This window comes from Rissa tridactyla, chromosome 1 (genome assembly GCF_028500815.1).
Source record: "Rissa tridactyla isolate bRisTri1 chromosome 1, bRisTri1.patW.cur.20221130, whole genome shotgun sequence".
Taxonomy (NCBI): Eukaryota; Metazoa; Chordata; class Aves; order Charadriiformes; family Laridae; genus Rissa; species Rissa tridactyla.
The window spans coordinates 139,226,437-139,248,503 of record NC_071466.1 but is presented as its reverse complement, the minus strand read 5'-3'; the positions used below and the strand labels follow the sequence as shown (position 1 = coordinate 139,248,503).

The 22,067-nt window shown below is 42.8% G+C and overlaps 1 protein-coding gene across 2 annotated transcripts; it reads left to right on the top strand.

Annotated features, from left to right (window-relative positions):
- Positions 1 to 963: 963 nt before the first annotated feature.
- Positions 964 to 11,361, top strand: PTHLH (parathyroid hormone like hormone). 2 transcript variants are annotated; one of them, XM_054181369.1, is made up of 4 exons: positions 964 to 1,025; positions 1,104 to 1,226; positions 6,832 to 7,254; positions 11,234 to 11,361. In XM_054181369.1, exons 2-4 carry the CDS (start codon positions 1,126 to 1,128, stop codon positions 11,241 to 11,243), a joined length of 534 nt encoding a protein of 177 aa, XP_054037344.1. In that variant the 5' UTR covers positions 964 to 1,025; positions 1,104 to 1,125; the 3' UTR covers positions 11,244 to 11,361. The 2 variants fall into 2 exon arrangements, with proteins under 2 accessions (XP_054037344.1, XP_054037353.1); XM_054181378.1 differs by lacking the exons at positions 964 to 1,025; positions 11,234 to 11,361 and having other exon boundaries at positions 1,088 to 1,226; positions 6,832 to 7,258.
- Positions 11,362 to 22,067: the final 10,706 nt, after the last annotated feature.

The following is a 22,067-nucleotide window of genomic DNA, read 5'->3' as shown; positions in this document are numbered from 1 at the left end:
CCACGGTGGTACGGCAGGGGAGGCGCTGACCTAGGGGTAAACACAAAAAGGGAGAGCTGGAGTGGGAGAGAGAGAGGAGCAGAAGATGCGAAGAGCTTGGCCGGAGTCCTTAGGGTCTCCTGAGTGCATGTGCTGTCTGTCGGGTGTTTCCCTTTCTTCGCTTCTTTTTGATTCCGGTCCCGGGAAGCGCTGATTTCTAAGTCTCCTTTTTGCCTGTGGGTATCCCGCCCGGGCTCTCGCTCTCTCCGCACATGTTCCTAGGGCGCCATCTCTTTGCAAAAACCCTCCGTCCTCCCGCAGGTCTCCCAGAAGCTGCTTCGGAGCGTGTGAACATCGCAGGCTCCAGCCCAATCCAACCTGCGGAGCCAAGCATGACTCCCAGCCCCTGAGCCTCCCCGGGCTACCGCTCTTCTCGGACCGCTCGGGCTCTCCGATTTGGGCAGCGCTCTCTGCTTGAGTTCACTTTCCTTGTCACTGTTCTGGACCCAACTTTCCGGAAGCAGAGGACGTGAACCTGACTTTTTTTTTTTTTTTCCCAGAGGTATACTTCAAGACAGATGTATAGATGCTCTCCCACCCCCCCACCCCCGACACCCCGACGAATCTCTCTGTGTGTGTGTGTGTGTGTGTGTGTGTGTGTGTGTTTGTCCGCGCCTGTGTTTACAAAGAAGAGGGCAGCTGAGCTGACTTTTGGGAATCTTTCCTTATCTGCAAAGAGGGCTTCGCTTGCAACTGAAAGCCCTGAGACAGCCGCTTAGAGGACCAGAATTGAAGAGGGCTCGGGGAGACAAATGGACGCTCTCTCTAACCCGACTCAAATATGAGCTAGATGATTTTTGAACTAATATTGAGAGAGATCTTGCCTCCGGGCAAGAGAGACAGAGAGGGAGGGAGGGAGGGAGGGAGGGAGGGAAGGAAGGAGGGAGAGGCAGGCAGCAAGGGGGAGAGACGGAGCGAAGTTTGGAAGAAGTGAGCCGCTGCCGAGGGCTCCGAAAGTTTGTTTTTCCTTCACAACCTCGGAGCCGGTAGAGCCGAAAGCAGGGACTGCTTGGGGACGGCGCTGGCGCATGTGTCCCTCGGGACTGATCTCCCTTTCCTTGCAGGTTTTAAGACCCGGAGGATACAATGTTCACTAAACTCTTCCAGCAGTGGAGTTTCGCAGTGTTTCTGCTGAGTTATTCCGTGCCCTCTTACGGGAGATCAGTAGAGGGGATCAGCCGCAGACTGTGAGTTTCTCTTTTTTTTTTTTCTTTCCTCTTTCTGGCTTTCTTCTTCTCTGGGTGCGGGTGGGCAGGGAAGCGGCCGGCCCCCGTCCCCCCGGGCCGGCAGCGCCGGGGCGGGCGGCGGGAGCAGCCCGGGGCGGGGGGAGGTTTGCAGCCTCCAGCAGCGCAGAGGCTCCGGGTTACCTGCCCCAGGTGCTCGCTGCGGGGTGCCCAAGCCATGGGCAGAGGGCGTTTGGGGCAGGGAAAGAGCGCTTTTCAGCTGTTGGGGAAAGCTCTTTGGAGGGAGATGTTAAATCTGAGGGTCTCCCGAGGGGAAAGAGCAGCAGTGCAGCTGGCTGCTTGTCCAGCATGCGCTGCTGCCCCTGCACCTTTCTGCGCCCTGGGAAGGTCCAGGTAGAGAGCATCCCCTTTTATCAAAGTGCTGCATGTTACACTAAGTACCGTATACTTTTTTCAGCCCTGGCATGCAGCCATTATTGATAAGGGTAGGGAAAACGCACAGTAGTGAGGGCTGTCATGAAAGTGAAGTACTGAACAATTTCTTTGGATTTCTGCTGCTTCAGGAAAAAAAAAATAATCCAAAGAGAGTCCAGTATTTGACTTGTACGCAGATGCGTTTTGTTTTGGTTTTTTTTTGATAAATGATAATGTAACTTAAGAGAGTCTGTTCAGGAAATGACCTTTTTGCTCTTTCCAAAATAATCAACATGGTTTATACTAATACCGCTATGCAAAGTGCAGAAGAGAAGCCACTGGGCTGATGTAGAGGCAGCTGTCTCACACATCTAACTCACTGGCTTTCACTGGACTTGCATCAGATTTTCTAAGGAAGAAACACTTCAGTCGTACTGTGGAGGGCTGTATTGTTACTGAGTTCAAAAGGAAGTCAGGTTGGAGAAAGAGGATTGGAAAATCCAATCACAACTTATTGGGAAACATGACACAGCAAACTGAATTTCAGATGGGTTTCCTTGTAACTGATTACATACATAAGGACAAGATCTCCAAATAGCACTTCCTCTGCCATTTAAGCAACAACAAAAAAAAAATCCCCCAGGTGAAGTGACTTCAGACACACCTAAACCTTGGCACCAGGCAGACAGCTATTACAAATCTCCTACAGCAAATTGTGTAGAACATGTTATTGCTGATAATTCCTCCCAGTCCATTAATGCTTAGCTATTTTGTACTCCTGCAAATTATTGTTGAGCTATTTATTTCATTTGAGACTATTTTCTTCTTTGGGATACAGAGGAACCAAACTTCAGTTTCAGAAATAAAAAAAACTGAAAATAATTGAAGTACAGTCAAATGCTGTATTTTCTTGGCTAGGAAACTCTGAATTGGACCTAAGCCAAATCTGTTTTTAAAAAAGTTAGATTTGCTAAGAAATACTCTTTCTCTTTTTGAAGCTAGTGTTGTTCTAACACTTGTTTTTAAAGGTCAGGATTAGAGGTCTTCCCAACATCCCCATTCCATTCTGACAGGGGGAAAATAAAGTGGAAGCTAAACAGTCAAAATGCATTTCTCAGCTCCCTCTTTGCTATGGCATGTAAAACACACAGAAGAAACCAGTTAGCTGTCAGTTAGTGGCACTCACGTAGTTTTGTTTGTGGGTACAGCACAAACACAGACACCACACTCAAACATGTGTCCTGTTTTAATATCACCACAAACCATTCCTAGAGTTAATGGTTAATAACTCACTTAAGCCTAGAGATATTTTTTTTTTCAGTCAAAGGCTTAAACCAGTAACGGATGAAAATACTGAAGCACGTTATTATAGCCATGCAAAAATAATCAAAATGACATAGGCCTAGTTCTACAGACTTTACTGAGGAAAATCTCCCATGGAAAGCAATGGCAAATTAGCCCAAGAAAAGAATGCCAGGCATATTATTTGTTATAGAAATGCTTTAGCTGCTAAAGAACTTCTGAGAAACCCAGTAATGCCTCAAAATGAAATTAGATATTTTTATCAGCATGCCCAGATATTGCAGCATCATGTCCCCATATCTGTTCAAAATATTTTTTCTAACCCTGAGATAGGTTGAGCTGCTTTCACTCCCTTTGGAGACAGTGGCAAGGGCACTTGGTCTTGCAAAATCCAGACCGAGAGATGAGTTATTTTGCTGAACTTATGATCAGACCCAATGTGAATAGTTAAGGATAACAACGGTTAAATAAGAGCAACTCTGAGGCAGAAAGTTGTTGCTTAAAGAATGTTGCCTCTCAGTGACGCTAGATAGCCAGTGAAAAAAAATGAAGACTGCATGGTCCTGGAAAGAACAGCTTACCTGGAAGTACATGAAGTCAGAATAGTCATAAGTCTTGGATTTCTACTCTTTTCCCCATGATGAGACATTAAGTCCCATATGTGCATAGTGTACTTGGATACCGTAATTAGTTTGGACACCCTGGTGACATACAAACCATCAACATCCTTCTCTCAAAAGTGCCTACCACATGTAAGCTCAGCATTTACTGCACTTGGTTTGGGGTCAGACTTTTTCCTTGAATGAGAGGCACATTTTATAGAAGGATGGAAGGGACCTCTAGTGGGTCATCTTAACCCTAACAGCCTAATATTTTTTTACATACCGTACCCAATATGTGAATGCAATCATTCCAGTTTCCATTGCCTTCCTACTCTGAGTGTGTGGGTGAGATATTGTTGATATCTCCATTATGAAGCACTTCTTACATCAGCCTTCTTGGGCAAGTATTTTTCCCTGATTTACAAACACAGGAGTTGTTTGAATAACTGAGGCAGAAGGAGGCAGAAGGTCAAAGAGATATGTATCTACCACATCTTCTTTGTTTTAAGAAGATTTGTGATCTAGAGCATACAAAGGAAATTGGTAGGCAAAATGTAATCCTTAAGTCTGGCTGAGTAATAAAAGTCATGTGAAATATAACACTACGTAATGTTATACAATCATCTGGAATAGCAGAGTGTTATTTGGGGCCAGACTTGATGCTAGATATCATACAGACATTTAAAAAGAAACCCACCCTCTTTGGCACACTAACCCCTCACACGTCAATCCCTGCATTATTTTGGAAATGCACACTCACACAAGATGTAGATCTTGTAATGCTCTTTGACTGCCTTGTGTGTACTGGAACCAAATCTTTAGGTTTCGGGTCTGTAAAATGGAATAGCTTTTCAATCAAGAGGACTTTAATAACAGGCTTTAGAGATTCAAGATTTTGTCACAGTGGGTAAATTGACCAAATACACATTACAGGATTAAGGCAGCTTTAGGTTGTCTGTGATAAAAGGAATTATCCTTGGTAGTTTACAAGAGGCAGTAGGAAAGCTTTGCTCATCACATATGAGATGTACTGTTTTAAACTCAGTAAAGCACCAAGATTTTGTACGCTTTTTATAAACTAGGAGAGTGAAAGGAGAACTGCATTTCCCATGCAAATATCCTGGGAAAATAGATTACTGAAGCTAGGAGTGTAACGTGAGCCACAATGGACAGCTTGACAAGCAGCACAGAAGTATGCCACTCAGAGGAGTCCGAGGTATGCTAGCTTTTTAACATACCTGCAAATCAGACTGACCTTAGTCAGAAGGTTGTTAGAGATGGCTATCGGAGAGCTTCAAGGAGTGCACTGGTCAAAAAAGTTCTCCTGGGGGAGATCTTGAGCTTGCGTTAGTGGTCACAGCTGCACTGAAGATAATGAGACAATATGGGTTCAACACAGCAGTATCACGTTGCATTTTTGCTTAGGGACATTGAGTTGAAGGGCACAAAACACTTGTCCTAAAGTCTGAAGTCACCCAAAACTGTTTTGGGGGTGCTTAAAACATAGACAATGTTTGGTCAAATATGTGCTCAAAAACGCGAGTATAGCTAGGCCTGATTTTGAGCAAGTATCCCTGCTGTATCACTTCATGCAAAAATAACAGTCGTCTTGTAGTCTCGTTGTAGAATGTGAGAAAGCTGCTGTTTGAATTTTACACTGAGTAGTAGAGACATAATATCACTTGAACCCGTCACTTGAACCCAATACTCAAAAAGTGCAGCTCTACAAAGACAAAAAGTGAAGGGGATGCTCTTAAGCCAATGCTACTTGAAGTTGCCAGTTTCAAATAGCTCTACTGTTGATCCCACCACAAATCTAAAGTGTTTGGCTGAAGGGACTGGCAAAGATAAATTACAGAACACTCCCAATCATTCAGCATACTGTCTTTGTCCACCACATTTTGAAACCTGGTAACATAGCAGGATAATTAGGGACGGAAGGAAGGAATATTCACTCACAGTTCTGTGTCTTCTCCCATTTCACCCACATGCAGAAACAACTTCTTATCCAGCTAACTGACCAAATGATTATACGACAGGCAAGGCAGTGAATTCATTTTCTTTGGCCAGTAAGAATCCAGTCACATGTAGTACCCTGATGCAAGATGAGAGGATACATAGCCAATCTCAGCACACTGAAGTAGGGCAATTGGAAGGATAAACTGTATTATAGCATTCATGGGAACATAGCTAAAATCCCAGCTTGCGCTTTCTGTGGTTCACAGTGCAGCTGTGCGTCTATCCTACATCAAGGAAAAAGCATGTATTTTCTCACGGTTATGTGTTACCCAGGTGCCACTTGTATCTTCTTTCCTCAGATGTTTCATACCTTCTTTGCTAGAACAACATCTATCTCTAAAAGACGTATAGCTAACCATCTCCCAGTTCCTCGAAAACAGGACAGAGATTAGTGAACCAAAAGGTCAAGAACTCTGGAAAAGTACCAGAGACCTACTCAAACAAACCAGGATGCTCTTGAAGAAGATCCAGTGAAGAGGGCTAGCATAAAACTCAAAGAGCACAGCAGACAAGAAATTTGGCCCCAAAAGTTCTTGCTTAATGGAATACTAGAAAGGCATCTAAAACTATAATTAGACACAAGTGGCCACGCAGTAAAATCAACAGGAGTGGTTGAGGCTCATCTCTGCTGATGCTCAGGCTGCTGCCTCTCTTTATAGCTCGTTATGGACTCAAGTGCCTACGTTTAAGGTGCCCAAATTTGAACATTTTTCCATTATGCTCCTGCAATTGTACTCATTTAAATTTAGAAATGAAATGCACTTTTATGTATTCATTTATGTTTTTGAAGCACATTACTGAGCAGAAGAAAATTATTAGAATGATGCTGTATAAACACTGCTTCCGGCTTCAGTACAAAGTACTCGTTATTCCTTCTCTTGCTTGACTGCAGTGCTCCATTATCTGACCCTTTAGTTTTCCTATCTTTGACAACTGTCTTCCTGCTTTTACTGCCTGAAGTGTGATATATTAAGAGATGTAGTACTTTCCTAGAACAGAGCAGTGACTAATCCAACTCCAGGTCCAGTCGTGTATGATCGGTCAGCTGAGAATTATTACCCGCTTAGGTCTTTCCCTTCTCTGTAGGGAGCAGCTACTCTGAGAAGCAGGACTTGTTCCAGCAGTCTGACTTAACTGGATGTCTCCAAGCCTGAAAGCTGGTACACGGTCACTGTGGCTGCCACTGCCAGTGGAGAGAAGAACTCTGCCAAGTACTGGGCAATAACCAAATCCTAAAAGTTTTTTTCCCCTCCTCTCTTCTCTTTCTTTAGCAAACGGGCTGTATCAGAGCACCAGCTGTTGCATGACAAGGGCAAGTCAATCCAAGACTTACGAAGAAGAATATTCCTTCAAAATTTAATTGAAGGTGTCAACACTGCAGAAATCCGTGCAACTTCAGAGGTTTCACCTAACCCTAAGCCTGCTACCAACACGAAGAACTACCCTGTCCGATTTGGTAGTGAAGATGAGGGCAGATACCTAACTCAGGAGACAAACAAATCACAGACCTACAAGGAGCAGCCTCTGAAGGCATCGGGGAAGAAAAAGAAAGCAAAGCCTGGAAAACGTAAGGAACAAGAGAAGAAAAAGAGGCGAGCCCGCTCGACTTGGCTAAATTCTGGCATGTATGGAAGTGGCATGACCGAGAGCCCACTCTTGGACAACGCTGTTACTACACATAATCACACTTTAAGGTAATCCTGCTACATCCTTTTGGGGGGCATACCATATATTTGTTGAAATTGTTATCCTTTGGTGTGCTAGGCTGAGGTCTCACCCAAGCCTGGAGTAATAGCATACCTTTATGCTCATAACTGGGCAGTGGCTTTTCAAGCAGTGCACAGTCTCAAGGTGCTTTCTGGAGGTAAGTACCCTTTACACTTTGCACTGGTGACAAAGTTGTTCTTTCCCATGACAAAATGAGCTTCCTGAAGCTGAGTGAGTAACAAGTAAAGACATTTCTGCAAAAAGAAAGCACATCGTGGCCATTAAAATTTCCTTTCCTGTTTAAACCGTGGTGTCTCTCACTTCAGATCTTGGTCCCACACTTGGGCCCCAGCAGATTGAAAGCTTTGAGTTTTATTTAAGGCACTGCATCTATAAAATGGCGAAGTTTTCTTTCCTCCCTCTCAACGCCTCCCCTTTTTGGCAACTTTCCTACCCTTACTTTACAGTTTTTCATTTTACTGTTTAACCTTAGGGGAGAACACGGAAAATTTCTCTCTTAGTAATATCTGCAAACAATGCGGACCAGCCTTTCGCCATAAAATTTTCCCTGCCATTAGGACTTTTTAATTCAGCTCCATCTTTTTACCAGCTCGTGAAACAATTACGTTGGTGCTGAAAAATGTTGAGCACTGCTTTTGGAGAGAGACGAGCTTCCCTCATGTAAAAGGGTTTTCAGGGCAGTGGTGAGCTGGAGACTTCAGCCCAGGTGCCCCAGGCGACTCATCCACTTGCAGCCATCTCAGCTTGAGTGGAAATCCGCACACTTGCAGACTAAGCGAAGGAGTCCACTCCTCAGTTCTCCTTAAATGTTTGCATTTACAACAGCAAAAACTCCACCATTTTCTCTTCTCCTCCCCTTCACTTTGGAAGAATAGGAACATAAGAGAAGTGCCGCTTGCTCACAGTAAATCCCTTAGAAAAAGACACCAGCTGTGGGATTTACTAAAATCCAGCCTTGGGTTAAGCTTCACGGGCCATAGTTTGCAACGTGCTCCATCGCCTCAACTTCTGCTGGCATCGAAAGGAGTTACGGACCTTTAGGTCTAGGCATTCTGTGTCCCACACCACAAACCAGTTAGCATGGCTGTAGCAGTAAGTGGTGAAGTACGAGAGGTTGGTTTGTCTCAGCGCCTTAGGAAAGGCATGTTGCAGTCAGGAGTCACCTGATGTTTCAACAGGTGTTGAGGAACTGTGGTGGCCAATAAATAGCATGTCTTTGGCACATAGACATCTGGAATGCAGGGAAAACACATCCTACAGCATTTTGGCTGTTATTTCTTTTTCTTACTACTCTGTCTTTGGTTGTATATCCAATTGGATATGTAAAAGAATGACAGGTACAACCCTGTTGATTTTCCTAGTTTAGCCTTTCTGTTTCAAGTATGGTTGGATGGCTGAAGGCAGTCAGCCTTACAGTGGAGCCCAGACTGCTGAAGGCAATCTCCAACTTTACCTTACTGATATTATTGCCCGAGATGCAGTATTTCTCCAGGGCAAGAAACAGATTCCTAAAGAGGACCTATATTTTAGATAATTAATTGAAAATGATTAAACAAAGAGGAGCAATAAAACAGGAAAACAAAATTCCCCTTTCACAAGGATAGAGCATAATGTGCTGGTTCAGCTCTTAAGAACTGCTAGTATATGAGCTTGTAGTTATCCCAGTAGGCTGGTAAAAGATATAATTTCTAAACTTTAAATGAAAGCAAGTCCCAACTCCCTGACATGTGCTTTAGGGGGAGCCAGGTTCAATGCAGTTGTCTATGCAGTTGTTGGCACAAGGTGGGCAAGCACATTTTAGATGGAGGGATGACCACATCTGAGTGAGGTTGGATCCTCAGCTGTCCTGAGCTGAATCAGGAACTTCTGCTCTATCTGCGGGTGGGGGACAAGGAAGGTGTGTGCAGACAGGATTTCCACATGCTACACGAATAGAAGCTGCTTTTGTAGCACCCCTACGGTTAGCTGCAGCTTAGGAGAACCATCATCACTTTCTAGTGAGGGAGTGGCTATACATAAAGCAGTAGGGCAAATGTCAAGGAAGTACAAAGATAAAGTTTAAGCTTGCTTTTCCCTTCTGTGCTTCTTTTCTGCTCAACACACTGAACTAAAATCCTCATGCCAATTCCCTCTGCACAAGCTCAGTCTCAAAATGTTGGGTTTAGGTCAGAAAAAAAGACCAAAAATAATGTGCTCTCTAGATCTTTTGACTTACAACAGGATGTATCTCATAAAAGAAGGCAATCTTGCAAAATCTGGGACCAAATCACACAAAGCAGCTTGCAAGTAGTCATTAGTACAGAGCCCATTGTCAAAATGTGGCTTAGCTTAAACTCTAAAACAAAGCCTAAAATCCAAGCCAAAATGAAAATGTCAACCTCTTAAAAGTAGGCCTGCATAATGCAGACCCACATATACAGTCACACTGTATGAACTGTGTGCCATTATTATACATATTGTAATGTAGCCTGAATACACCCTAATATTACTAGCTAATTATTAGGGGGGAGCTTCATGCTAGGCTTTCCATTCCAGGCACTTAAAAAAGACTTTCTCATGGACTTTCCAGCTATATTCCCATTCCAATTCAATTAAGCTGTTATTACTTAATTTCCTAAGAAACCTTTCGAATGAGTAGACTCCCTAATTCTAAATTTAGTCTCATATTCAATGTGCACATAAAAAAAACCCTCTTAAACTCTCAAGGATTTGCTTTTTGTGTGTGTCTCACGCCCACACACGTCTGCCATGTGGAACGCTACCCACAGCTTCGGCGATCAGTCCAGCAACAGAGCGAATCACGCTCCATCCTATAGCTTCGCATTCCACCCTATAGCTGTTTCCCAGGGAACCAACGTGCGTTACAGAAATGTGCTGTTCACAGGGACAGAAGGGAAAAAAGCCCAACCATTCAGCATTTTCTGCAGCACCGCTAAGAAGTAACTTAAAATAACATCGTAGTATAAGAAATATACTGCCAGGATAGAAGCAGGCTCTGCTTCTGTTCTCATGCCTTCACAAGGAAGGCAGGAGTGCGGAACTCACACCAGGCTGCCAGCATCCCTTCGAAAACTCCCAGATCTTAGAATTGTATACATCTGACTCTTTCAGCTTTGACTGAATGCAACAGGAGTCAGAGCTTAACATGACGAGATGCTCGTTTTCTTTCAGGACCCAGCTCTTTGGCTCATGGAGGGGATTTCTAGTCTTTCAGGACAAGAAAGTTTCAGGACTCTAGTCTTTCAATTCAATCAAGCACTTAAAGAGACACGCTATCAAGGGGCAGTTCGCTTCCAGACCTGAGCAGCCTTTACTGTACGAGTACTGCATTTACTCGTATTCATGACAGCATAGAAATATTTAACTCTACAGTAAACAGACCCTTGTCTAACAGGTGGCCTCTCAGTGCGAAAGATAGACCAAATAAGCCTTGGGAGACTGTTGTAATGCCAGCAAAAAGCCCAACACCACACCCAAGCGGTTAACAGAGCAGGGGCACGATTGCCACAGTGCCCAATAAGGACTTTCTTTCTCTTACCTTCAAAAGAAATTTCTCGTTTCTCCAACTGTACTTTTTTTGGTGTGTTTATTATAGGTTGATACAATTTTTCTACCTGTAGCACTTGGGAATCTTCTTGCATAAGGCTCTAAAGAAAACTAAAGCCCCTTCCTGTTTCTCTGAGTGTACAGTAGCGTGGAATAGATGGCCTCAGTGTCATGACAAACTGCAGGTCTTCATATAGCTACCTGAGTTGCATCAAAGGAAATATAGTAGAGGTCTTGAAAAGACGTCTAAAACTGTAGCATTCTTGCCCTATTATTGCACATATTTACGAGCAATGTACACTCGTTATAGTCCATGTCACTCTTGCTATTAATTTTGTGTCCCTGTATTTGGAATGAAAATTAATTTTTATATTTTTTCTGTCCTTCTTTTCGTTGCAGGAGGCGCTGACATTTTCAGCAAGAGATTTTTGGAAGACATATTGCAGTATTCTGTAATAGTGAACATATGGGAAGTATTAAAATATTTATTACTTGTAAATATTGTAAATGCTCAGAATAAAACCTTTTCCCCCCATTGCTCTCTGAAACTGCACATTTGGTTATTGTGAATTTTCCTTTTTTTTTTTTTTTTTTTTTTTTTTGCTAAGGCTAAGACAATTATTATTGTCACATTTACCATAATTTATTTTGTTGACTGGTGTATTTATTTTGTGAAAGTATCTTGGTGCTGCTGACTTTCTATATTTTTTGTAACATAATGCACTTTAGATATACATATCAAGTACATTGATAACTGACATAAAATGTTCCTGTTTTGTGGTTGACTTCAATGAATGCCTACATACAATTGTTCAAACTGATTTTCCTTTGTGCATGTATAATAGCAGTATTTTAAAATTTGTAAAGAATGTCTAATAAAATATAATCTAATTAAATCGTGACTCATAAGGAAAAATGTGTCCTTTAGGAATTTCAAGAGCAGGAAAGCTATTTTTTTCTTTACTACATTTGAAAATCGTTTTAAATTTAATGTGTTTACCTTGGTTCAAGCTCCCACATTTTCACATTAGCTTTTACTTAAAAATCACTCAGAACGTATTTTGTTCCAGTGCTCTATTTCAAGTCAGCTAAGTTGCTGAACTACCTGGGGGTACTGTCATATAGCCCCTGCTGCAGGGAAAGCATGATTCCCAACCTTTCCAGCCCCCAGCCCTGCAAAGGCTGAAGCATTACACTCTCCGAATGAGAGGATGTGAAAAACAGCCCCAGGGGATGCATCACTTACTACACTCTTGGAAGGTGCTCTCATGTCACACCCTATAGTCTTGTTCAAAAATAGGCAGATGCTCAGTGTCCTCAACTCCCACCAACTTTTCTCAAAGATGAAAATATCTACCACATGAGTGGAGTCTCAGGTCTTTGTACTTTGGGACCACCTGATGTTAATGTTGGGGGCAGGGGGGGCTGGGCGGGGGAAGAGTGTTTACTGGTGAATATATAAAGGAAAAAAAGCATGGAGACTGCAATAGGTGACACATCACTAGGTACTGTTGGATGGCTTGAATAACTTTTCCCACCACAAAGATGCCTCACATGGCTCTGTTTCTGAAAAACATCTGCATTAATTTTACTTCTGCCTTATACCCATAGATGACTGCAGTTAAGGGGGAGACCATCTTCATTACTTCATGGTCACTGGCTGCAGAAAACAACAGAAAAAAATTATCTCCTATCCCTTTTTTTAAAGTGAACATATGAGTCCTGCTTCCTATCCCTTTTGCTACCACCCACATGTTAATCGCAGCAGCTGCTGTGGGGGCAACCTGAATAAAGGAGATTGTTTCACGGAGATATCTGTACTTTGTAAAATCCTACTGAATTTTCTCTGTCTCGCTCCTTTAACATCAGCAACATCAGAAAAATGCAAGCGTGGAAAAATAAATTACAAATCCTGGGAATTTTAAGATAGTTCTTGTAATTGTTGCTCCATTCTGTAGTTGCCAAGCTTTTCTTTTTTATTCTTCTTTCCTTTTTTTTAAGTGCCATCTTTTTCCATTGCCAAAGTACAGCCATCATATAATATAAACCAGATGTATTTATGCTCACTACCCAATCTTGCAGAAAACTACCTCCAAGAAAGGACTAAAAGCAAAAAAATTTGACAAAAACTTACCCATCCTCACCCGACCACTTCTCTGAAGTGTGAAATTTAACGCTTCATTATGTCCAGTTAATTACTACAGCCACAAAGCACATGCATATGATTTCCTTTTCAGATGAAAAATATTATACATGATGAAACGTAGCACAACTTTGGGGTTGCATTAAAGAAAAAAGGCATGGTTCCTGCACATTTTCAACTTGGCCTCCTTGCACATCCTGCCTATTTATAGTATCCAGCTAATGCTTGGATTTATACAACTGAAGTTAACTGCAATATATTCAGAAGATGATTTTGTACCTCAGGATTACCAGCATATCCCAGCTGTAACTAAAACCTAAAGCTACAGTGGGCAAGGGCAATTTATCTTTGTCAGAGAGGATGATCCTCGGCAGAGGGGGGCTGCCCAAAGAGCATGAAACAAAACCATACACCCAAATGCTAAACCTTGGCTCTGTAGAACTGACCACTTCACAAGAGGAGGCCTGATTCTGAAGTGCCTCTGGTCTCCTCCTTATCTTTACACTTTTCATTAAGGACTTGCAAATTTTTGCTACTTCCTATGTGTAAAATTTGTGATTGTAGTGAATTCAAACAGAAGTCCTGTTTTTCTTACAGGCATTTACAGAGGCCTTATAAAAGCTGTCTACAGATCCTGCGGTTCACAGACTATGGTTTGAAAGTCACTGCTGCAGACCATTGGATTTAACTCTGCAAAGCCGAATGCAAGTTTTTTTTCACCTCTCAGCTTCGCAGGAAAATAAACCCTGAAGACCCCTATTTCTGAGGCAAACTACAGCAGCTTTGCCTTCCTAACTGCACAGGTCTAAAATCTTACAGAGGCTTTGGTTTTTCAGACAGTTTAACCTTAGTGATTCAACTTGTCTCAGAGACCCTGCAGTAATCAGGACTTATCCTGATATTTTCTGGTATACATGATGTCAAATGTGAGGTATGATTATTGCAGAGGAGTAAAAAAATAGTTCTAGGGCTTCAACCTGCACATTGTATGACCTCTTGGAAGACTGTACTTTCACATTCATGTATGTCTGCCCACCTGATGTTCTACATGACATACGTGCACACCTAAACATTCCTAAAATGGACAGCATTACGGATAAGGAGGCACTCCAAGAGTTTGGAAGGGCCAGAAGAAATGTGGCTCATGCAACTTTCATTTGGCCTCTGGCGTTTCTCTGACCTCTTCATCCCAGCTTTTCTCCACACCAGTTTCCTCTAGCTGTCTACCTACCTGCCAGCAGGAAAACCAACCAGAGTAGTGTGGGGAGGTGTTCTCCTCACTGTTGCTTTACGTTGCCCTATCCCAGTGCCTTTTCCCAATCTTCTGGCTAAGCAGACACTGTGGGAATAGTCTGCCTTTGCCCTCATAGCCTCTTAGCACAGGCCTGCTCAGATGGCAGAGTCTGTGGTCCGGGTGCAACATGGGAGCTGGAGGGTGGTGGGGTGCCTTTGGCTGTTCAGTAAGGGAAGTGCTCTCAAAGTCCAGTCATGCACAGGAGTTGGACCATGCTCAGTGATGAAAGCTTTTGCTGATAAAGGAGCCTTCATTCAATGAGTGTGATTTTTCAGAGGGTTACAACATGGCCAGGTGTTCTTTAAGGTGATAAAAGAGCATTTCTAATGCGAAAGATACACTTCCAATTTTCCATGTTTTCCCCCGAGCCACAAAGGTGCTACAGCTTCTCAGAAAGAATTCCAGAATATTTTTAACATGGATAATACAATGTGTTTTCCTTGTTCTGCATTTAAAAACAGTATGACTATTTTCGCTGAAACTTTCTAAAAGACGGTTTACAAGTTTTCAGCTTGAGAGGTCAAAGATGAGCCAGAATTACAAAGAAATGAAGCCAGGGTGTCATACTAGGAGATGGTTGACTACCTCAGAAGTGTGCTGAACAGCTGCACTCAGATCCAGCTAATACATTCAGAAATGTTGTTGCTGCCCAAGACCTCCAAGGGGAACCTACATTTGGTGCCCCACTGCTGCTCTGGTTTTAAAGCGGTCACCATGTTTACTACAGAACTTAAAAGCTGTTAAGAGACACCAAATGATGACAGTTCTTCACAGCAGCTACACTGTGCTGGACCTCAAAAACAGACCTTTTTAGACCCTGAGCACTTGGCAGTGGTAACTCACCAACAGTGGAGTTCCAGTGGAGTTTGTTTCGTGGTACTTTGTAAATACAGACATTCATTTGGCTTTCAAGAAACACACAAAAAAGGCCAATGTAGTTTACGCCTATACTATGAAATGACTCTATGCTCTCAAGGAAGGCATTTCAGGCACAGGAATTATTTGGCTTAGTTTTAGGCATTCACCATCCCAACATGTGGACAGCACTATTCCCAATACAATGCACCTACAGTGTAGTAAGCATGCATGTTCACTTATGAGTAAGTGCCCTTGATCTCCTGAGCCACCACAGAGAATTTGGCTCTTGCAGTAATTCAAAAAGTAGGGAAATGCTGGATGTATTTAGTTACAGTCATTGAGAGTTTAAAACATTTTGTTATTTGGTCATAATTTACTGCAGAGAAAAGGTGCTGGAATAGTTTCTCTGGAGTTTGACGGTCTTTACTTTATTACAAAATAGATACAAGTGGAGGAAGCACAAACTACCTTTAAGCACCACACCAGGATACCTCCCATAATAGAATGGAAACCGTCACCATGAGAAGTTGGGCCAAGTGAGCAACAAACTCAATTAAAAAGTATACATTTTGTGCTCTACTGAGACCACCACCAGTTTCTTCTGAGGGCTTCAACAACAAAGCAGGGAAAGAGGCATGTGCATTCACCCCTGATTTTAACAACAGGAGCACTGGGGCTCTTTGGAGAAGTAATTTTATTTTTTTATTCCATTTATTATTCAAAATGGGGTCAGACTTGCCCACTTTTCTAAAATGTTCTGAGCTCTGCTGAAAGCTTGGTGCAGAAAGGCAAAACATTATGGTATAGCCTACCCCTCCCTTTTCGCCCTCCCCTTTTCCTCCCTTGTTCCCACTCGGTTTTTGTTGGTTGGTTTTTGGTTTTTTTTCATGCTTGGTTATGCCAGGTCTTTCACTCAGGCTGTGAATACAGTCATTAGATAATCAGTCACAGGCTTCAGTATTCACCCAGATAAAGGTGACCACGCTTAAAAATGGTTTCTCATCACCCATCCACCACAATGCCCCTCTAGACATTGACTTCAGTGGAAGTTATGCACACAACTTCCCACGCAATTCTTTGAATATATACCCCCTAGAGTCCTCTCTTTTAATCGGTTTCCTGGACTCTTCCCCTCACAACTACAATAATTTTTTCCTATAGTTGTTAACTAATTTACTGTGGAAAATATCTATGAGCTAACCCTCCCCATGCCCCTCCTGAATGAGTGAGTGATCCAACGGAATGGTTTGCATTGCATATGCCATGGACTGACCTTTTCCAACAGCTGTATCCCGTTCTCTGACAATGCAGGTGAGCAGCCTCTGCACCTTACTGGGTGCACTGCTACACTAGAATATATGCTTGGACTTTAGAGAGCATGTTTAAGACCATTCCGTGTATTGTGGACAAGTTTCCCTTAGGAAAACTTCAGAAAATTTGAAGAGATTTTTTCCCCAGAGGAACTGCAAGGTGAGCTGTGTGTACGCACTAATGAAAGTCCTTCATTAGCAACAAGATACTGGAACGGCCTTTCTTGCTACGACTGTGCATGTACAAGCATGTTAAAGGCTGGAGGGATTTGTGTGGATTAGTGCCATTAGAACTACATTTTATAAGATCTGGATCGCTCAAGTAGAAAACAAGGGCACGACAAAAGGAAAAAATATCCCACCTTGTAACCTGAGTTTTCCAATACGTACCCAAATTTTCCATTTTGTTGCTACACCAGAGGAATGAAGAAGACCTACTCTGACACATTTAAAGTTTTGACACTGTTAGTCACTTTACTTGTGTTCAGAAACTAATTCTTGGCCTCTTTGACCCTGAAAGGATGAGGAAACACACATGCATGTCAGAGTAAATCACTGAGCGCAGCTAAACGCTGGCCTAAATAAGACCAATTCTTTCCCCAAGAAGAAGAAAATGTGTCTGTATACCACTTTGTCAGTGGTTCAGTACTGCAACCAGATCAGCCCTCAGTGTGAAATGTGAACTGCCCAAAGGCTGCTCTAATCCAGGCTGGGCCTCATAGGAGTGGAGACCCATCAACACGAGAACTGGTGGTATTAGTAACCAGTTCCTCAGTCAGGCTTTCAGGCCAGCCTGCTTTTGCAATTCTGAGACAAAACAGGGAAGATTTAGTGCTTTGCTGTACCCACTTAAAATGTCTACAGTTTTCAATGCCAGCAGCCAAGAAGATTCTTTTCCTTTCTACCTTTTGCTTCGCTCCAGTTCCTGTTCCAATAATAACCAAGAGAGATTTACCAGGAAAGCACATAGGCTTAATAAATTTTCCGTAAGACAGAATGGGCTTATCATGCTTTTGGGGCTAATTAAGAGTCTTCTCATTGTATAGTGATGACATTCCGCTCACACATATGAAATCACAAGAGATGAAGGACAAGGCTCCTTGTAACTCACCAACTATACTGAGAAGTTAGCTTCAATTTACCTTGGGTTGACAGGGTTGCTTTGCAGCCTCAAGCAGTTTGAGTCTAATACACCAATACAAGTCCCACATGATTGCTCATAATCAATCAGTAATCCAGGATTGCATGGTCTCCTTGAGCACAGAGGGGTGGTTTACATACAGGACTGCTTGGTATTGCAAGAATGGATCCCAGAGAGGCCCTACATGTTTGCTGGATGTCGAATCTATCAGTCGCACACAGTAAAAGCGTGGCAATGCACGGACTCTGCAAAGTCGATGTACTCCTGGGAAGAACCCTGGCAGAGCCACCAGCAGTGACTGGAAAGATCTGAAGGCTTATCTCTCGGTACAACTGAGCAGCACAGGGCAGCATTACTGACAGCCGCTTGGGTGACAGTCGGTTCCAAATGATACGCTGTGAGGAACTGGCACCAGTATAAAAACTTGACAAAACCCTGGGTTTCTTTAAATGTGAAAGATACAGAGAGGCTGTTCTTTAAAAGGCCTCTTCTCAAGTAGCCTAGCTGTTGTGCAATGGCTACAGGAAGTTCCTTACCGGACAGAGTAGATTTGTTTATATTTGAAACACCAGATCATGAAACAAGATACAGAAAATGCTATCTGCATTAATGAAATGCAGATGACATCCACTTTTTTTTTTTTTTTTTTTTTAACATTTCACTTACTCTCACGTCAGAACTCCATAGGGCTAAGCAGATCCAGAGCTCTCAGCTTTGCTCAGTTTCAGAGGCTCAATATTGGCAGGAGAATGAAAACTTTAAATAAATATATCACAATCACTATGACTGTATTCAAGTTATTCGGATAATGATAAGATGACATGGGATAAATACTTGGAGTTAAGAGCAGCTCTAGTGACAGATGATCTGTCATTTATATTTAATCCATTTAAGAGACAGTTTTATCAGACAAAGATCAACCCACGGGGACCATTAATAGTTACACTTACAAAAAAAGCCAGCAGCCAGAGACCAACAGAGACAGACATAACAAGAGTTAGTCTCACAGTCCAAAATCACCAGTAAATTTAGAACACACTAACATGAACAATTTGCTGTGCATGTTATTATTTAAACAGCATCGCAGTAAGAACATATGCATGCATAATAAAAAACAACTACATGGATCTAATTAAAACTTTCTGAAGAAAAAAAAGACCTCAGGAAAATGTGCAGCTCATCCTAGGTGATTTTAACGTATTAAGAGGAAAGAGAGCACACTGGCAAGTCGCCTGAAGCTGGGAAAGAGCAGTCCGTGATGTGGTCTTATTTGTCAGAGCCTAGGTAGGGTTATATGGAACAATCTACGGTGGTATATACAACGTCTGTTAGGTATTGTGAAAGGAATGCTTGTCTGGGTGCACTATAAACACCCCACAGAGCTTTTGTTGATGTTAGCAGGAGCGATCCCCGGGACCAGGGCACACGCATCAGACATCGTGCTGCAGGCTGCCCTCACCCGCTCGTCATCTGCCTCGTGTACAGGCGGACTCCGCTTGTCTGAGAGCAGGCTTTTCATCCAACTGGAAAAAAAATAACAGTAGCTAGCACATAATCCAGAGGCTGATCTCACGCTGGATTCTTGAGAGTCATCCTGTACTTCATCAGTATTTTCCCTTCTGCCACTAGACAGGGCTAGCAAGAATGAGGAAGATCTCACAGCAGATGAGATTCATAGCTACCTCCAAACTAAAGCGAACACTGCAGGCACTTCCAAGCAGCAAAATTTATGCGTCATTTTTTCCTTATACCGTTTGCAACAACAGGCTATGAATTCATTCATGGTCATTTTTTTTTAACACCCAGACTTCTGCTTTTTTTTTGTTCGGCCTGGGCAGGTGTGAGGAGGGATGCTCTACGGCTATATTCAACCACCCTTAATCAGGTAAACCTTCCATTGAGTTCACTCATAGTTTTGCCTGCATAAAAAATATTCCCAAGGGCCTCTCAGAGTTCGAAAGTGTTTGACTTGTTTTCAATACAGTTCCTTTTCCAGTCTGTAATGATTTGTCTCTTCTTTGCATACAGAGGTGTCTCAGTCCTAGCCTCTGATGTGCTTCCCTTTCACTCCCATCTTCCAGGACTGTCCCATCATCCCTCTTTAAGAGTACAAATTTATATGCTGTACTTAGAAGGTGAACAGGCTTATAGCTTCAAAACTTCTGGCACAAGGTACAAAGTAATAGCAACAAAAACACTGACATATGCAGCTGTTTCTTTAAATAAGAGAAGGCCAAGCAAGGTGACCGCTGCCAGCCAAGTCTGAATGTATAAAGAGAACCACTTCCAGAAAGAGGGCTCACAAAGTTCTTGAAAGTGGGACCACCTCAGAGATGAAGTTAGTCCCTTCCCCTCCCCCAGTCTTCCCTGACCTGCTTCAAACTTGAGCAAATCAGTTTTTCCAAGCCTCTCACCCCCTCCTTCCCCTTGAGCAGTCTGATTTTTCTATGTGAACATTTTGGCAGATCTCAGAACAGTTTTACTCATTCATTTAATAGTCACAAATAATGGTTCTGTTTCACCAGCTAATTATTTTACCAGTCTCACAGATGCACACCTTTCCCGCACGTTCAACGAGGAGGAATCCAGTGCCCGAATGAACAACAACAATAACGTGGTTAAAAAACCTGATGCATTCCCATTTATTCCCTTCAACAGGTTTTGTTCTGTGGATGTTTAAAAGAAAAGGGGAAAAAAAAAAAAGGGAAAAAAATAACCAAATTTCTTTAGAAGGACACAGCATGCAGGACGTAAATGAAGAGAACCACTGGAGGTCACTGTGACAGAAAAGGAGAATGAGTCAGACGAAAGCAGGACCTCCAATGCACCAGCCACCCGTTTGAGGTGGCGGTGGTGGTGGCGGCGGCGGGGGCTGAAAGAGCAAGAGAAGAGACTGCATCTCCAGTCTGACTTTTCTGGAACTTGGAGGCACTGGCTACAGAAGCAAGGCAGGAGATGAGGCTGGTGTCCACATCAAAAGCTTGAATTCTGACCAGGTTTCCCTCCAAAGAATCTCAAAGTTTTATCTCCTGTATGTGTTTGCCGTCTTCAATCTGACTGTGAAGTGTCCTGCCCTACTCCGAGCCTCCCAGCTCTACACCGCGCTTAATAGCAGCTTTTGTAAAAAAAAAAAAAAAAAAGTTACGTTATATCTTACGTATACAATACCATTTTGCTTTCAGAAATAGTGTTTTTCCCAGCACTGGGGGAATGTTAACCAAAGACTCCGGACGCTTCGCCTCTGCCTGGGCTGGCAGCGAGGCTTTTGCGCCCCAGCCCCTGTGCACAGCACATGGGACTCGTTCCTAAAAGGAGAATCACACATCAGCTACAGCACCGTCGGCTCTCCAACCTATTTCCAAGAACTGCATAGCTTGAAATCCTTATTCGCTTTATTAATGCATGTGTAGGAGGGAGGGAAGGAAGTGCGGTGGGGGCGAGGGGGACAAGGCAAGAAACATCACGCCTTTCAAATGTAGGGGGTCATTTTCTGCTTTTTCCACCCTTCCCCCCACCAGCTGTTAAATCCCACGTTTCTCCAGCGATGCCTGCTGCCTCTGCGACAGAGGTATGCACAGCAATCATCACTTGCAATGGCTGAAATCACTTGGCTGGACCCACAGGAGAAGAGGTTTGCAAGTTCATTTGGAATAAGAATCCGAAAAGCTATGCAAGCTTTTTTTTTTTTTTGCCCTTTAGAGGCCCCCTCTTTAGCTGGCAGCTTCCTTTCTACCCCATACTCTCTTTCTCAGATCAATTTCTGATGTGCCCTTAATCCACCCTGTTACCCTCCGCAAGCTTCTGGTAACTTCATACTCAGCACAGAATACCTTATAAAAGCAAGAGAAACATGAAATATCTGCGATCAAATAAAAGAACAAAAATGAAGCTGTAAAGGCTACAACTTGCAAATGATGTTCTTTCAAGAGCAGCTTTCCTTTCTGCCTTGTTTTTTGTGTATGTTTGCATGTGTCTTTGACTAATAACTATGCATACATGCACATGCACGTACGAGTGTGTGTGGGAGTGAGAGCCAGAGAGCATATAAAGGGTATTTGGGGATTCTTTGGTTTTGGACTCTCACACACAGTTGGGGGAGGCAAGTTATAAACATATAGGTAGATCCAAGAATGAATACTTTAATATTTGCAGATCTTGATGGCTGCCAAATGCTAGCATTTCAGGGATGCATATTCACATGCAGCTGGCGACACGCGTTGGAAAATACCCAACATTTTGCCAGTTAGGTTCCAGACTAGAAATATCTCAGCAGACCCATATGTATATCTTAACACCAAGTAGAGAATGTTTCCCCTTATTCTCCGTACTCATCAACTAATAAGCAAGCAAAATCGTTTGCTGAGAATAGGACAATGGAAATAAATGCTTTACTAGAAATCCTGGCCTTTTAGAAAGAGAAAGTTATCCTTCCCAGGGCCTCCAAGTCAACCTGTTAGCTCTCTAACCCGGAGAAAGACACCAAAGCT

What these genes read in the sequence shown, in the direction of transcription:
- PTHLH (XM_054181369.1), top strand. Translation starts at nt 1,126, where the DNA reads ATGTTCACTAAACTCTTCCAGCAGTGGAGTTTCGCAGTGTTTCTGCTG. An exon ending in GAGGGGATCAGCCGCAGACT is followed by an intron (nt 1,227 to 6,831) that starts GTGAGTTTCTCT and finishes CTCTTTCTTTAG; the next exon opens with CAAACGGGCTGTATCAGAGC.